This window comes from Porites lutea, chromosome 10, assembly GCF_958299795.1.
Source record: "Porites lutea chromosome 10, jaPorLute2.1, whole genome shotgun sequence".
Taxonomy (NCBI): domain Eukaryota; kingdom Metazoa; phylum Cnidaria; class Anthozoa; order Scleractinia; family Poritidae; genus Porites; species Porites lutea.
This window is the reverse complement of record NC_133210.1, coordinates 8,200,979-8,217,749: the sequence shown is the minus strand read 5'-3', so window position 1 is coordinate 8,217,749 and position 16,771 is coordinate 8,200,979. Positions and strand designations below refer to the sequence as shown.

General features: G+C 38.4%; 1 protein-coding gene across 1 annotated transcript; it reads left to right on the top strand.

The window, feature by feature from the left end:
- The first annotated feature begins 976 nt into the window (after window positions 1-976).
- LOC140951070 (tyrosine-protein kinase receptor Tie-1-like) lies at window positions 977-5,992 on the top strand. The gene is made up of 6 exons (XM_073400293.1): window positions 977-1,036; window positions 2,423-2,614; window positions 2,978-3,189; window positions 3,581-3,621; window positions 4,325-4,421; window positions 5,526-5,992. Exons 2-6 carry the CDS (start codon window positions 2,501-2,503, stop codon window positions 5,698-5,700), a joined length of 639 nt encoding a protein of 212 aa, XP_073256394.1. The 5' UTR covers window positions 977-1,036; window positions 2,423-2,500; the 3' UTR covers window positions 5,701-5,992.
- Window positions 5,993-16,771: the final 10,779 nt, after the last annotated feature.

The following is a 16,771-nucleotide window of genomic DNA, read 5'->3' as shown; positions in this document are numbered from 1 at the left end:
ATAGAGAAAAAAGTTGTTGCTAATCCATAATTATCGACTTTAATCGATTTTTATCGAAGTTGTCGACTTAATTGGCGCTTACTTAATTAGGTTAACTGCGTGACGCGGCATTTACATGGTAGCGTGCGAGCAAGCTCTCCAGGGCGCTCTGACGGCGGGGCGGGAAAAGGAAGGAGAGCTTCCAACTACGTCTCTGGAATTTGAATTCTACCTCCGGTTCGCCTGTGGCTCCCCGTCGACTGAGCTGTCAGATTTCCGGCAATCAGCGCGAAGCGGAAAAGAGCGCGATTGTAAACAAAAAACACGTGCCAAGGGTAATGGCGTCATTACTAATGTCATCTTCGCTAATCAGCATTTCGCATCGACTTATTCATTTTCCAGAGACGTAGCTACAAGCTCTCCTTCCTTTTGCCGCCGAGCCGCCAGAGCACCCCAGAGAGCTTGCTCGCAGGCTATTTACATGGCGCATGAGATAGCTGCCATGGGGGCTGAAAAAATGACTCTGTTGTGGGGATTTTGTATTAATGTCAAAGTTAATGAGTTCCTCAAGAGATGAATTCACCCTTAAATAGCACAACTCCGTGACACATGTTTCTGTTGGTTCCCGGCCGCCATGTTAGTGACCATCCGGATGGGCACCAACATTGCGTCTCCATATAAAGCTCTATAAATGTAGGTAAAAAAATTCTCCGAATTTCTCGCACATGAAAAATTGCACCGACCTGAATCTTGGCGAGGGCCTTTGTATATTTGCCTTCTTTCATTTCTCAGATTCTAGACTTTATCTATTACACGGGTTTGATTTTTATTTTTAATAGCGTGACAGTGGAAACCTGCAATAGCGTTACATTTTTTCTACATGTAAATGTCATCGCCATTTTCTTTAATCATTTAGAAAAGTTTGGCTGATGAGTATGAAGTTAAGGAGGATCAACGTTCTATACACCAAGACCAAGAAGACATTGCAGTGTCTCCGCAACAAAGCAACAAAGATGCCGTTCTTGAAGTGATTCCATCGACTTCCACCGAAGTAGATGTAAGACGAAAACAAAAACACCATGATAATTACTTATTCACTAATAAAGAAGAATTTGCCTCTAGGGCGCCTTATTTTGCTTACGTTTCGCGTTAGAAGGACACAACATGATCTTGGTTTTCCTGTGCCACTAATGTGTTTCGTCGATAGTGTACCTTTTCTGCGCTGTCTTGGATTTACGTTTCAGCGCCTTGTTTTCATTCTCGTGAGCTATTTTCAGTTGCGGGCTTGTGACTTCCATCGTCTAGTAAAATGGTGTGTTTGTTGTTTTTAGTCAGTAGGACGTGTATCAGCAGGTGGCCGAGGCTTTCTGGGTAAACATCAAACTGTGGGCATGGATTTTCATCCTAGACTTGAAAACAGTACCCTGGACCCAAAGTAAATTTTATCTACCTCTAGACTGGTCACTTTGAAGTTACTTTTAATAGATAATACTTATATATTCTGTGGCTCTTGTCTGGCTCAAGCAAATTATGTTATTTTTATCTTTTTATCCGTTAGTTACTTATTTACTAACAAGGAAAGTAATTACTTGAAAGCTGTGCTGTTTCAAGCTAAACCAAAAATTTGATAGTTTTTTATCAATTTAATTAGGATGAGGAATTCAAAGGGACTGACAAAGAACTTCTAACCAGGCCAACGACATCACTAGGAAAACCTCATGCTTCTGCAATGCCACTTTCAATTGAAAACCTAGGGGAGTCAGACGAGGATCCTTGTGACGAAGAGGAGAACTTTTCCCAACAAATGTTTTCACTTGCCTGGCAAATAGCTGAAGGAATGGTAATTATCTTTGTTTTCTGAATAATGTTGCTGGGATTCTGATTCTGAGTATAACTTGGAAAGAAGAATTCGAAAGTCAATATTTTATAAACATGAAATAGATGGGATAAATATATTGGCTGTTTTTCTAGATATGAGTACATTAAAATGGCTTATATGGAAAAAAAATTCTTTTTGGTGGACCCAGTTTTGGCTAAATTCGTTTCGTTATGCATCTAAACGTAAATATTTAGATCAGATCAGTGCCGATATTTACTTTTCATTTGTATTTTTTCATCTATACTTAACTATTTAGTGTTCAGCAGGTGGCCAAGGCTTTCTGGGCAAACATCAAACTGTGGGCATGGATATTCATCCTAGACTTGAAAACAGTACCCTGGACCCAAAGTAAATTTTATCTAGCTCTAGACTGGTCACTTTGAAGCTACTTTTAATAGATAATACTTATACATTCTGTGACTCTTGTCTGGCTCAAGCAAATTATGTTATTTTTATCTTTTTATCCGTTAGTTACTTATTTACTAACAGGGAAAGTAATTACTTGAAAGCTGTGCTGTTTCAAGCTAAACCAAAAATTTGATAGTTTTTTATCAATTTAATTAGGATGAGGAATTCAAAGGGACTGACAAAGAACTTCTAACCAGGCCAACGACATCACCAGGAAAAACTCAAGCTTCTGCAATGCCACTTTCAAATGAAAACCTAGGGGAGTCAGGCGAGGATCCTTGTGACGTAGAGGAGAACTTTTCTACCAAACAACTGTTTTCATTTGCCTGGCAAATAGCTAAAGGAATGGTAATTATCTTGTTTTCTGGATAATGCTGCTGGGATTCTGATACTGAGAATAACTTGGAAAGAAGAATTCAAAAGTCTATATTTTATAAACATGAAATAGATGGGATAAATATATTGGCTGTTTTTCTAGATATGAGTACATTAAAATGGCTTATATGGAAAAAATTCTTTTTGGTCGACCCAGTTTTGGCTAAATTCGTTTCGTTATGCATCTAAACGTAAATATTTGAATCAGATCAGTGCCGATATTTACTTTTCATTTGTACTTTTTCATCTATACTTAACTACTTAGTGTTCCGCGTACCCCCGTTATGATGTTTTAAGATCATTTTAATAGTTTTTTCGTTGCTTATTTGTTATTAGAATCATCTCGCCGAAAACAATCTTGTTCACAGAGATCTTGCTGCCCGTAATGTTCTTGTTGGCCATGACAACCAGATCAAAGTGTCAGACTTTGGGTTGATGAGACAAATCTATGAAGATGTGAGCAGCTCAGCGAAGTCCAGGAAACTTCCTGTAAAGTGGATGGCCCCAGAATCACTTTATCAAGGGGTTTACACGACCAAAAGTGATGTGTAAGTGATGAGTTTTCCCGCTCCCTTGACAAGGGAACTATTGAAACTTTTCTACTTAATCACTTCTCAAAATTGTAGTTGCCGTCAAAAATTACAGAAGCATATAACTCTGAAGCGCCTAAATCCCCTTATTTTTTATAACCATGCTAGGGTTTTAAGCCGTCCAATTAGAAGCACGGAAAATTGTTTGCCCAAATATGGAATCATAGTATTAAAGGCATCTCTGTCGAAATAAATAGCTGCTAAAAACGGATTTTTCCAGTCCTTAACAGTTTTCCAATTACATCCTAAACTCAAGAGTACACGCATTTTTGGGCTCCTTCGTGGGCAGTAAACAATCTAAATGCCGTGAATCTGTACATATTTATAACCTCTTTGATTTTTCTCATAGTTGGTCTTTTGGCGTTGTTCTTTGGGAAATGGCTACCTTGGGTGAGTGGACAGTAATTTTGTAGTTTACAGTTGTTATGTTAAATTTGAGGTGACTGACAAATCAAAAAAACATTTTTCATGGTCTATGACTCTTACAGACCGTAGAAATGATGTCAAAATGTTGAAAACTCATGCACGACCCGCAGGATAATGGTTTTACACTGCAAAGTTTTGAGCTCTCCAAGGGAATTAAGGGGACCGTGCCTTAACCCACCTTCCCCGTTTTGCCATGGTGGGATGTGGCTTATAACTGTTACGATTGTTATCAAGTTACTGCTCCCAGGAAGGGCGAAAACAATGTCTTATAATGTTTCATTTGCGGCAAGTTTGAATTTTCTTGTTTGATCTGGGCTCTGTTTCAATTGATTAAGTGCTGTGAGACAAGTACATCTCCTAGATGATAACCGTATGTGACAATACATATTTTAATATGTCAAATTTAAAAATTTGCGAGCATTTGATGACTGGAAACAAGAAGCCTTATTGTTAATCCCCCTGCCTTCTTTCATTACACATTTAACTGCACTGGCTATATATCAGACCTCCATTCAATCAACCATTTTTGCAAAATGGCCTTATTGAGTTTATATGAGAAGAAGTGATAATCGACTAAGGCATCTTTAATAGAAATCTATCTAATGGAAAATTGCATGTATTCAGTTGCTGATATGTAATCATTTGTTTTCTTTCTCGCAATCGTCAGGAGGCGTACCATACCCCACGCTGACCAACTCAGAGTTGTATCGACTGCTCGGTACTGGTTATCGCATGGAAAGGCCTGACATGTGCTCCGATGACGTGTACGTTTCTTGATTAGAGTGGTCTTAGATTTAACAAACAGATTCGATTTTTCTGTGCGTCTGCTCAGTTACATTTCACACCGAACGGTGCAGCATACGAATTCGTCAAATATTTTAACGCCTTCTTTGATCATATTAAATACTGATCAGACGGACGGCAGGGGAAAACTTTGATGGAATCCTCACTCTTTGAACATGGAAACCCTCCATTAGCTTTATGGTCAATAAAGGCATCATCAGCAGTGATTAGGTTTATCTCTTTCCTGGGGCCGGGTATGAAAGGGTAGGGAAATCTGTCATTTCGGTCTGTAAAATGACTTAGGAGGACCAGATAAGATTTTTTGGCTCTGAAAAAGTCGAGAAAATTTTCTAGTTCGTTAGTTATTCATATTAAAAAGGAAGTGCATTTTTCAGCAATGAAAAGGGATAAAGTTAAAGTTCTTTTCTGTCAAAAATGATACTCAAAAGAATAAGGGATTGGACCTCAGGGCAGAGCTCTAAATAATAATGGCTGGATGAAGGAATGGAGAATCACGTGATAACCCAAACGTTCCAAGAGCCCGTTTTAATAGGCTTTACGTGAAAGCTTCACCCAAAAGGAGTACCTTTTTAGGACACATGTATATGGAAAGGTAGGAATTTCACGAGCTAAAATGTTTGAAATGGTAGGAAATTTTGAAACCTCGGTAATTTACATTAAAAGATATTTTAAACAGATGTACCTTTATTGCATGCTTAATGTTACGGACTTAATGGCTTAAAAAGTGAAGTAGTCGTACCATTTTTCAAGGTAGGCAGGAAAGGAATGTATACGAAAGGGGTACCTTTTCTGTCAAAATGCTGTATAAAAGGGGTTGGACCTCAGGGTGGAGCCTTCCTGTAAACTCATGAAGCTAAGAAGCCTCTTCTACCAAAAATTTCACTTTTATGCCAATAGATCTCTTTCGTTTGAATGTTTTGTTTTCCCAATACAGATCATGTCTAACGGTCTTCTTTTGGGAAACCAAAACATACAAGCTATAAAGAGGTCTATTGACACTATCTAATAATTGACTGGAGCTCTTCTAAGCATTGAATGGTTTTTTTTTTCTCCATTCATAACAGATATGAGCTGATTACTGAATGTTGGAACGAAGACCCTTGCATTCGTCCCAGTTTCTACCGTTTGATCGAAAAAATGGAGGCGATAATGGAAAGGGATGCACCATATTTAAATGTAAACAAACACAATGAATATCATCCGTATTACAACGTGCCACCTGAAGCTAGTGCTGAATAATATGGAGAAGAAGGAGCATCCCCAATAATCGGACAGTTTAAGACGGAACAAGTATAAACAGCTAAATGCATGTAATGGACTTAGAAACTAAGCCAAGAAAATACTGAAAGAATTAAAACTAACAAAAAAGGAGCTTTAATTATAACAAAAAATGTGTAACAGTAAAGCCATCCAGATCTAATCAGGAGCCCATCATCCAGGAATGTAAACCTCTCTTATGGTATGTTTAGATTTTTACTAGGCTATTTATAGATTAATCTTTCACGAAAATAAGAAGCGGGACTGAGTAGGATTTCCAACAATCAGCGGATGCGATCAAAGAAGTATAAAGCGATTAAGGTTTTAACTGAATGACGAGCCTTAAAAGTTAGGCACTATCTGAGAGATCAACCGCCATGTTGGATTCCACCGAAGTTTATTTTAGAGCACAGCGAATTTTTCGTAAAAGATTGGCGTAATGTCTTACCCGACTTACCCAGATCTTTCACCGACGATAATGGTTGTTCATTTAATGCAAGAGTTTGATACCGGTTGCTAAAATGTTCGCTGAAAACTTTTGGGCTGAAATGAAAGTTGTAAAGCATTCACAGATTTATAATTTAAAACCATTTAGTTTCTCTTCGCGGGCTCAAGATTTGAAATGAAAACAAACTTTTTTTAATGTTTTTTAAAAGACAGTTCCTTCTTAAAATACAAAGCCGGGTTAGCTCTAGCCTCTGGATACGATCGTTCCAAGAAAAAAAGTACCTTAAACAAGAATAAAGAGAAAGAAAGAGCCTTAAAAAAGAGAAAGAGCTTTAAAACATTGAGTTTGGTAATTTAGGATACAAGAAAATGCTCTGATGAGAGCGCCAGCAGTAATGTAACTTGTAAACGGAGGGGTTTAAATAAGAATCAACAGTGCTTTGCAAAAGCCTTATGATAATGTCTCTGCCAAATGAATATGAGATATATAGACTGAAATACCTGTAACGCTATTAGTATTATTAAAATAACATTGTTCCGCACTTCACCTGCTGATACAGTAACTTTGGCATTTCATATTGTAATCAGGTTTATTATATACATACTGAGTAATACTCACCAAAAAGCTATGTCGTAAATTTTCGTACGCAAATTAGTTCTAGCCAATCAGAGGAGCGAATGATGGTTTTCACAAGGGAAAAAAATGATACGTCCAATCACAATCGCGAACGATGTTTTTTCACGTGTGAGAAAAATGATACGTCCAATCAGAAGCCACAGATGTGTGTGAGTTTCGCGCCAAAATTCCCGCCTTTTATTGCAGCTCGCAGCTCCGCTTGGCACACATTCAACGAGAAAAGTTTTAATGAAAGAGTTTTTCTCGCTAAAATAGGGAAAAACATTTCGGAAATGGAGTGGAATAGTTTCGTTTGTTTCACTGTCGATAAAGAAAACGGTAGAGAGCCGGCGAAACAACAGCAAAAAGGGATAAACAGAACGAGACGTAAGCTTTTGTTGTGCTTTTTGTCGGAGCTACTTTGCCTTTCACTTAAGCTTAAGCTTATATAATTTGAAATCGGCCATTTTACTTAAATTCACTCATTTTCAATTGTGCATTGAGAACAAACAGTTAAGATTACTTATAGTTCTTAGATTACCTCATATCCTCACCGTCATTTATGTAAAAAGCTGATACTTCGTTTTCATTGTCATTTTGCGGTAAGTGTGTAGCGGCAAATTTTAGCATTTTTGAAAGATTTAAAGTAAAAAGGCCGCCAAAACGATGAATCAGTCTCAGTATGTATATAATAAACACAATACCACACGGAAAGTGCTTTGTACGGTATTTACGCACTCGTTGTTTTTGTATCAGAAATCTTACTCGTTCGCTGCGCTCACTCGTTCGATTTCTGATACAAAAACGAGTGCGTAAATACCGTACGCCAGCACTTTCCATGAAGTATTCTCTATGAATGGTTTGACCAATGAATGACTGCATGACCTGATTAATCAATGACGTCGCGGTATTCGTCTTTTTCTGTCAGTTAAGCCATCGTGCCCTTGGGTCAATCAAATATCAAAACGTCCTTTGTCGGAAAATTGCAAGTTACAATAACGAAGGATTCGATACATCCTTGCCATTTTCTCCACGTCGTCCAACTAATTAAAACAAAAAACGCCTCAGACGTTTGACCGCGGTGGCCAGAGAGTACAAACGTGTACGCATAAGTGACGTGATTCAGGGGCAACCAACGAAAATAAAGTTCAAAACGACTTAAACAATTAGCATTGTTAAACGTATTTTAGTATTTAAACTGTAGATAAATGCATATTTTACCCCTTAAACATTTTTCCGCTGTTCGGATTTCCTAGAAGAAAGTCTAGTGATCCGAAAATTATAGGGATCAACAGGCTTACCTTTTCGAAAATTTCAGCCACAAAAAAGGCTCCCGAAAATGCTGGGTGATCTTTTTAGGGTAAAACTTCGTTAAAAATGGGCAATTATACCATTTTCAGATGTTCGAAAATCCTAGGAGAGGCAGGGAAGTAGGAAATTTTACAACAAACGTTCCGAAAATTCTAGATCTCAAATCGTCTTCCGAAGAGATATTTTCCGAAAATTGACGTTGGGTGCCCGTGGTGATTTTACTGGTTGAGCACCATTCTCGTCTCCATAGATCCCTATTGGTCATGAGTTAAGTGTCGGGTCGCGTTTTTGGTGCTGACCAGGGAGAAAACGGGCTCTTGAGACGAGATTGACTGGTTACAAAAGCCGCAAACAATCCAACAAACCAATCACAGCTGTAATTACAAACGGAAACAATCAACTAGTGCTATGAAAGCGAAAACGAGTGACGTTTGGGTGCAAGAAATGTTTGAGGCAATTTGTAAGCGCAGTAATGTAAAATCAAGCATACAGTCATTGTACATGTGACACTATCCTGGATGCCAGAGGTCTTCCCGCTCATTGGCGGCTATGAAGTGCTGGTAGGTGAGAGATTTTTTTTTTTTTTACGCCGCTTCGCGGCTCGCTTTCGAGGGTTTCCAAGAGAAAAAAATCTTAGGCACCCTTTTTAGTAAAAGACTTTTGTGTCCAAACAAACGTTTTGCAAATGCTTTTCTGGGTTAATGGTTGGAAGAAGGCTTTACACACGCTAACTACATTTGCCTCTCTAAACTATTAAGTAATTTTCCGCTATCATCTTCTCAGCCCTTTCCCTGTCAACGCACTTTTGAACAAAATTATCTGTCCTATGGCGTTGCAGAAACTGTAATAAGAGACATTTGGAGTCAAGGAGGAGGACCACGAGGATAAGATTTAACTAATAGTGTTTTTCGCGTATTCTAAGAAAATAGACCTGTAGACACCATTTCATCGTTTTTTTCAGTGAACTGTGGTAGTCCCGCCAAGAAACCGCCTAGCACAGTTCGAACTATTATCGTCGCGTAGGGTCGCCAGTACAACATTTACTTCCCCCCCTCCCGATACCTTATTAAAGACGAGAATATGAGGGTATGCCTCTTTTTAGGGTGGCTCGACTGGATTTTTTGGGGAGTATACCTCCCCTTTTTGAGCGTTTACCGCGTCAGCATTAACAAAGATAACGCAAAAAGGTTAACACTGCTGCACTGTATAACGATGAAAACTTGTTATGAACCATGTTTTATTGACATCAGATTTACCATGGCAACATAATGACGCCATTACGTTTTTTACTTGCCTTTGTATTTCTCGCGGTACTAGGAGTTTTATTCAGAAATCGCTGAAGGGGAAAAAAACAGTGAATAAACATGCTATGGACATAATTAGCTGATATCTACAAAAAATGATGAGGTCTGGAAATGCTGTTTCATCTCATAGTGGTTTGATTACATCTGAAACTTTGTAACGTAAAAAGAGGGTGATTGCGAGAAAAGGGAATTTGATTAGCCTACGTTCGGCTGCTTTCTTTACCTTTTTTTGTAAAACATGTAATTTGGTCCACGCCTACAAATTTCACGGTTATTTAAAAAACCGCTCGATAATTTTTTAAAAAAACTTGACAATCCCGAGATTAAGCATCAATGTACGTCTCTATTTGCTTTCAAGGACATTGAAAAGACGGAAGGTAATTAAATGGGGCTTTAGATATCACAAACTTCCCCCAGATTTTGTGTTTATAAGTGAGCGTCCTCATTATTCCCTGGCATTGTTTTCAAGTTTCATATGGTAGAGCGATGAACAGAGAGAATTGTGATACTCACGCTGACGTCACCTATTGAAGATATCAACTTCAAATTTATTTAAATTTTGAAATATAGCAAAAGATACATTGGGACTGGCCTGCAGTTAGCGAGGCTATTCGAGGCAGGCTAGGCTACATAATTTACAACAAATTAGACAAATACAAATAAATTAGGCGTTATATAAGTATATACATTTTACATTAAATAGATACTATTCTACTTAAATGCAAGGACAATATTAAAGTGAAATTTTAAAAATAAAATAAAATGAAAATAAAGGACAAGAGAATTACTTTTTAATTTTCAGGATGATCGTATCCACATCAATATAGGAGTCTTCAGTTTCAAGGAAATCGAGTAGCATTTCTTTTAGTGATCTTTTAAAAGCTTTTTTCGGTCTTTCTTTAAGAATTTGAGGTATCCCATTCCAAATTTTGACCCCAACACGCGAAAAGCATTTCGTTTGACATTGAGTCGAGATTCTTTAGTATAAAAATGTTCAGAGGTTGAGGCACGTGTGTTGTAAGTATGAACACTAGAAATTCGAGAGAAGAGTTTCGAAATATTATCCGGAGCAGTGTTTTTATTTACATAAGACTACAAAGGGATTCATAATATAGAGACTGTAAAGGCAGAATTTTTGCATTGACAAAAAAAGGTATTGCGTGGTCTTTTGTTTCAGCAAAATATATTAAACGCAGTGCGAGTTTTTGAAGGACAAGAATTTGGTCAAGAAAAGTTTTACATGCGTTGCCCCAAGAGATAAGACCGTAAGTTAGATAAGGTGTAATTAGTGACTGATAAATATTTAAGAGGGTGCAAGTGGGAACAATATGTCTTAACCCCGCAATTAGCCCAATTGTTTTACTTATTTTATTTGCAACAGAGTGAATATGGGTCTTCCAAGATAGATTTTCATCGATTAACAGTCCAAAATATTTAATAAAGTTTTTGCGTTCAAGGGTAACCTTTTTCTTGCTTTCATTGTCAAAAATATTAACCTGGGGATCATAGTTGAGTTTTTTTTGGTATGGACGAAAAATTACATAGTTTGACTTTTTAATATATCGATGTCCAACCAGAAGAGCATTGATTGGTTCTTGAAACAAAAGATTGTTTTGTTTCACTCGTTACACATTTGAATAGCAAAAAACAATGTTTTTAATTGTAAACATTGATGTCTCCTATATACACAAAGAAATGCAAATCCTTTAACTTTTAAACACATTTAAATAAAGAGGTTTGTGGAAAAAAGAATTCCCAAGTGACGTTTGATAACCTTTTTGCTTACTTTTCAAATTGCCTCTTTGGATTTGTAAAAGAAAAGTTTAATGTCACTAATTAAGTTCTTATTCCACAGAAATGGTCTGAATCTTATTCCTGTGAAGTTGAACAAATTACAGGATTATATATCTCTGATGACGTCTTAAATTAGGTATCTCCGATCTTTTGGATTGCGTCATAGAATATTTTGTGTCGTGCCCGGTATAACCACTTTGACGGGTTTTAGGCTTTTTTTGAATCGTTGTCACTGCAGCTTGCGTAAGATTGTTTCCTGCTTGTTGAAAATTTCCGTCTGAGGACTTCATTCAAAAACTTCATTCACGTACTGCAGTGAGCGAAGAAACTAGAGTTTCTGGCATTGGGGATTAAAAGATTGTAACGGATATCAATAAACCCGTAAGCAAGCGCAAGCTTAACCACAGGTTACAGAGCTCAGTCTCACTCTTTTGGTTGGCATATCTTCCCCATTAGTCCTAGCCATTAAGCAGCACGATAGTGTAGAGGGGAGGGGGCGAGGGTCTCATTCGATATTCGTTTTCGATTATTTATATAGTCTTCGACGCTTTATTAGCAGTGGAAGATCTTTTTAAAGTTAAAGCGGAAAAATCGAAAAGAAAAAGGTGATCACTCGTTATCATCTGTCAATTGACCACGTTCCAAGTAATAAGCAGATAAACACTACTCAGTTTTGGTTCTGGCAATAACTGCAAGATCCGTCTTGAAATAGCTAAGAAAGCCCACAAATTGTTAAATTGTCTTATAGTGTCGCGTGGTGCATAAACAAAATTTTACGTCCCAATTGCCCCTGTTTTAGGCGAGCTAACTGCCATCATGTGCCTAGTTATTGATGACGCTACATTCGGAAAAATTGAAGAAGTGGATAAATGATGTTTCCTCTTACGCGTACACCTGTTTTCTTTTCTTTTGCCTTTTTTAACTTAAAAAAATATGAGCATATAATCTTTTTATTTCTTTGTTTTTGCTTATTTCTAACTGGACGTCTTTTAGCACTATTAGATACTGTAAGGAGAACGGTGGCTATTTCGTCTTTAAAAAATGAAAACTATAAATAGAATAAATATATAATACGATCTCCTTATCATGATTTATTTCAAATTTTTTTCTGTTGATTAGCAAACCATTCAAAAGAGAAAGATGGAATGTACCCCTCGAGCTGCCTTCCATGCAGTTTCTTTTCAGTTTTTTGTTACCGTATTAGCATCCTGTATTCTCAACAAGTGTGACAATATTAATAATAATGCCAAACAGTAACATTTCCTTTATATTTCCCACATCAATTTGAGTGTTTAGTAGGGAGCTACATCTGTACTGACTTTAAAACAATACGTCGCGTACTCTTCATATTGAGGATTAGATTATATGAAGGAAATGATCAAAAATCGTGCGTTAGGCTATTAACACCGACACTTAAGGTATCATCTACCCTCAAGTACCCTCCTCGCGTTGATCGGCGCTAGCGCTTTCGCTTTTAACAAACACCCGTACATTTTCTGAAAGCTTAATAGTTCCAGATTATTGCTTATTTCTTTTAAAAAATCAAAATATTAACGCGATTTAGAAATTAGAAGCTTTTTGTGAAAGCGGGTGTCACTGTAAATTTAAGTCCAGTCCAGCCAAAAATTAACGGAAGAAGCCAATTAAGAACGCATTCGCTTCTTAACACGTTTGACTGAAAAACCGTGTCTCAGATTTTTGTCAAGTGCGTTTGTTCTGTTGTTATAAGCAGGTGAAGTTGGGGATAGCAAATCGTTAGCACTACCTGTGAAAAAAATACTCTAACTCGAAAACGAAAAAAGAAATCAAAATTCGCAGACATGGTTTTTTTAGAAAAACTATCTGACATTAAGCTGGCCAAATTTCAGCCAAATTGGTTCACGGGTTGCCGACTTGGAGTTTAAAACGTACCCTCCACTCGCCCTGATTTTCATTTCGAGAAAACAGTGAAAAACGATTTTTGGCGGCGTATTACCCGTGATGAGATTTAAACAGATTATAACGCCAAAGCTGTCAATGTTGATGCATACCAGCGAAGGGACAACAATAATGACACAGCAGGAAAAGTTGAAAACGAAACCCGACAACAGATTCATTTCAAAGGCTCTGCTCTGTTCGATCCTTCTGTTGTCGAGAAAGCTTCATTAGTTATTTGCAACGGGCAGTTTTCATTTTCGCAACGGACAACCCAAGTTGAGCTAAGCCCACCTTTACTCGATACAATTTTTAAAAGTTCGACACTTCCCTGGAAAAATCGACAACAAACCGCTTCCTGGAGTTTTTCTTGAAGCTTCTTTCGCGCTAAAAAGAATTTCAAAACAGTACTTCGTTCGATTTTTGTATGGCGCAGGACCTCTCGTGACTTCGCCTCTCGCTTGGCTGCTAAAAAGCTAGCTCCGCTCGCTAACGAACTCGTGAAACTCGATTCCGCGTTATTTTCAATGGGTTTTTCAGGAGCTTTCTTGATTGTAGTAGGAGCCCATGTCACTCTCTGCTAATTTCGAAGCCCATTCTTTGGTGGCAAAACGATTCTGTCGTCTTCTTTTGTCTTGGAGTCGAGGACGAAAACGGACAAGCTCTTTTTTCTTCTTTGGAGGCATTCACCTTCAAACTCCAGGGAAAACGATTTCGATATACGCAGGTGAGTGATAATCATCTCTGTCTGCTGCAGATGACGTTTTGGGCTCGAACGCAAATAACACGGCAGAACATTTATATACCGTCTATTCGCGATCAATTAAACTCCACTAACTGCCGAACTATAATTTGGAGTTACTTCTGTTGGTAGGTAAAGCATTATTTTTGTTTTTTCTAATAAGCAAAATTCACCTAGTTTGTTTATCAAAATTATCATAATGATAATCGAGTGCCATTCTAAGCCTACTATTTAACTTATAATTCTGCTAATTATTGAAAACCTGTTCATCATTTTCTTTTGTTTCTGTGTGAAACAAACATATTTAATGGCTGCCTGGCCTTTTTACTTTCGGGTAGTCAGTACCCCCGTTACATTCGTTGTTTATCTCAGCGGAGTTGTAACGTGACTTATGAGAAAGTTAATCTTGTCATGGTTAGCACATCTTACCAATAACTAGGGCAAATGGCACCGAAGTTGTCAAATTAAATCCGTTTGGAAAATATATATATATATCTATAAACCAAATGTGAGCCTCGATGATGGGGCTTTATAAAGCACTGTAGGGCCCATTTATGTGGTCAAGGACACCCAAGGCTATACTCTGCTCCGAGTAATTAAGGACGAGCTGCCCTCTGAAAACTCTCATCTAACCATTTTTATGCGAACTGTAAACTCGTACTGCGGAGGCAAAACAACTCGGTGAGACAGGGACAGTTTAAGTAGCCAGCAGAGTTAAAATTTCGACTTGCCTATCCGGGGCAACCCATGGTATGCTTTCAGTTTGTTGAAGCTTAAAACTAAAAGAAAGGCTAAATCTGAATTAACCGTCCTTATTATTAAAGAAACAAGACAAGAAGACGTGAGATTATTTGGACGGTTATTGAGAATGACACTTTCTTAATACAATATAAATACTCGATGTAGGCTGCCTAGTGGGCACCAAACACGGCATAAAAGGGCTCCAAATACAAATGACATTCCTGTTCTTTATACCCACGAAACAAGCTCGTCAAGATGGGTTGAAACCTCGAGCGTTAAAAGAACAAAGCAGCTGGTTGCTCAAACCTGCCTAAACATAGGGCTAATTTTGGCAAATGTCAAATGAGGGAGAAAAATGTGTTAACTAACGTCCTTGTTTGTCTATGGTCAGGTAGTAAACGGAAAGTGCATTATTTCAGTTCCCCTTCGTTGTTGTATTTTGATAGCCTAATTGATCGTTAGTAGTATGGGAGGCTCCAGAAGGTCCCAACCAATCACAGCGCAGCAAAATTTTTCTCGACCAATCAGAATCAAGCATACAGCCCATGTGACTTCAATGACGTCAAAGCTCCCAAATATGGGCATAAAAATCACGTGACCCCACCCAAGAGGTGGATCCGCATACTTGGCATAGTTTTAAAGGACCGCGTAGAACCTGGGTACAAGCGGGACGCATACACAATTCAACCCCAATCCCCTCGCATCCCCGGAAGTCCATAAAAAACACACACACTGTATAGAGGTCCACAGCATTTTTAATACAAGTCTCGACAATGCCCTAAATGACATCCGGGACGTGTGTGAGGTCCTAATGACGTCACGCCCATGGTTTTACATGAAATACACGTTGCGAAGAAAGGGTGTTTGCTTCCTGGCTGAAGGAGTCATGAGCAATGGATTAGGCCATGGAAGATAATGGTGGAATCCTATCAAGGACCATGGTTTAGATAATGGTCGACGTAAATCGAAACGGGTGGCTGAAACGAAAGGGAGGGGTGGTTAGAGCCAAGAAGCAAACTGAATCAGAAACACTCGACCATTGGCACGCACGAGGCGGTGTCTTACTGTCCAATGAATAACTAGAAAAACAAAAAAGACTTGTTTACAAAGTGGGACGTGTGTGACGCCCTCGTGGTGTCACGCCCGGAAAAGATTGTACACAAAATAATTCAATTAATATCCAGTCTTGGTTAAAATTAAAATGTTGAAAGATCCAAAGTGTTTCTAGGAAAAAAATTAACGTTTTAGTTTGAACAGATAAAGTAAGCTGGACCATCCTTGATGATTGACAATACAAAGTTTGTGAGGGATGGGCCAGCTTCGGAAAATCATAACATCTTGTAAGATCCAAAAAGAATCTAAAATAAATTGAAAAATAATCATGAACATCCAGCAGGGGTGGCGCCACCATGCAGACCTCCCCCTGCCGGGTGTTCAGAATTCCCAATCCATGCTCTCCATCATGGCACAGCCCCGACAAGGTTCATGGAGTTCGGACACGTGCCGTAAATAAATCCAGCACCGTTTACACACAAAATACAATTGCCCCGTCAAATTTTGGAGGGACCTGGAGTGATGGTGAATCACCTCGGCAATGGCTGAAATAAGAAAGGGAGATAAATGGCTCGCATGACAAAATGAGAATCTGAAAAAAATAAAAAAACATGTTTTAAGGACGGGGTGGGTAGCCCATGCCTTGCAACATCTCGCACCAATAACAGGGCACGTGTAAGTCGCCAACAAAACGAAAATTCAAATAACAACGACAACAGAGTAATTTAATGGGTCTCGGAAATGGAAGATGAATCCCCGATCCAGTGTACCACTGCACGATGCTGCCGAGGAAACACCATGCAGCGGAAGTACCATGAACCTGGTGGGTACTGAGAATGGTAAGCGAATCTACGAAAAAAAATGAATAATAATGGTCTAAGCCATGAGTAAAAAAGCAATGCGGTCTCGGATCCAGCCTCTGTACCCATAGATTTCAATCTCGGTAATCACATCTAAAAATTTAATAATAATAGGCTAAATTCATGAAGACTATGGATGATTACAGAATTGCACGAAATGATAAACACTATGAATATGGTATCGTTGTTGCACGGCAAGGATCCACCCCCATTCGTCCATCGTGGAAATCACATCTGAAACGTTTCATGAAGACTAATTACACATCGAACC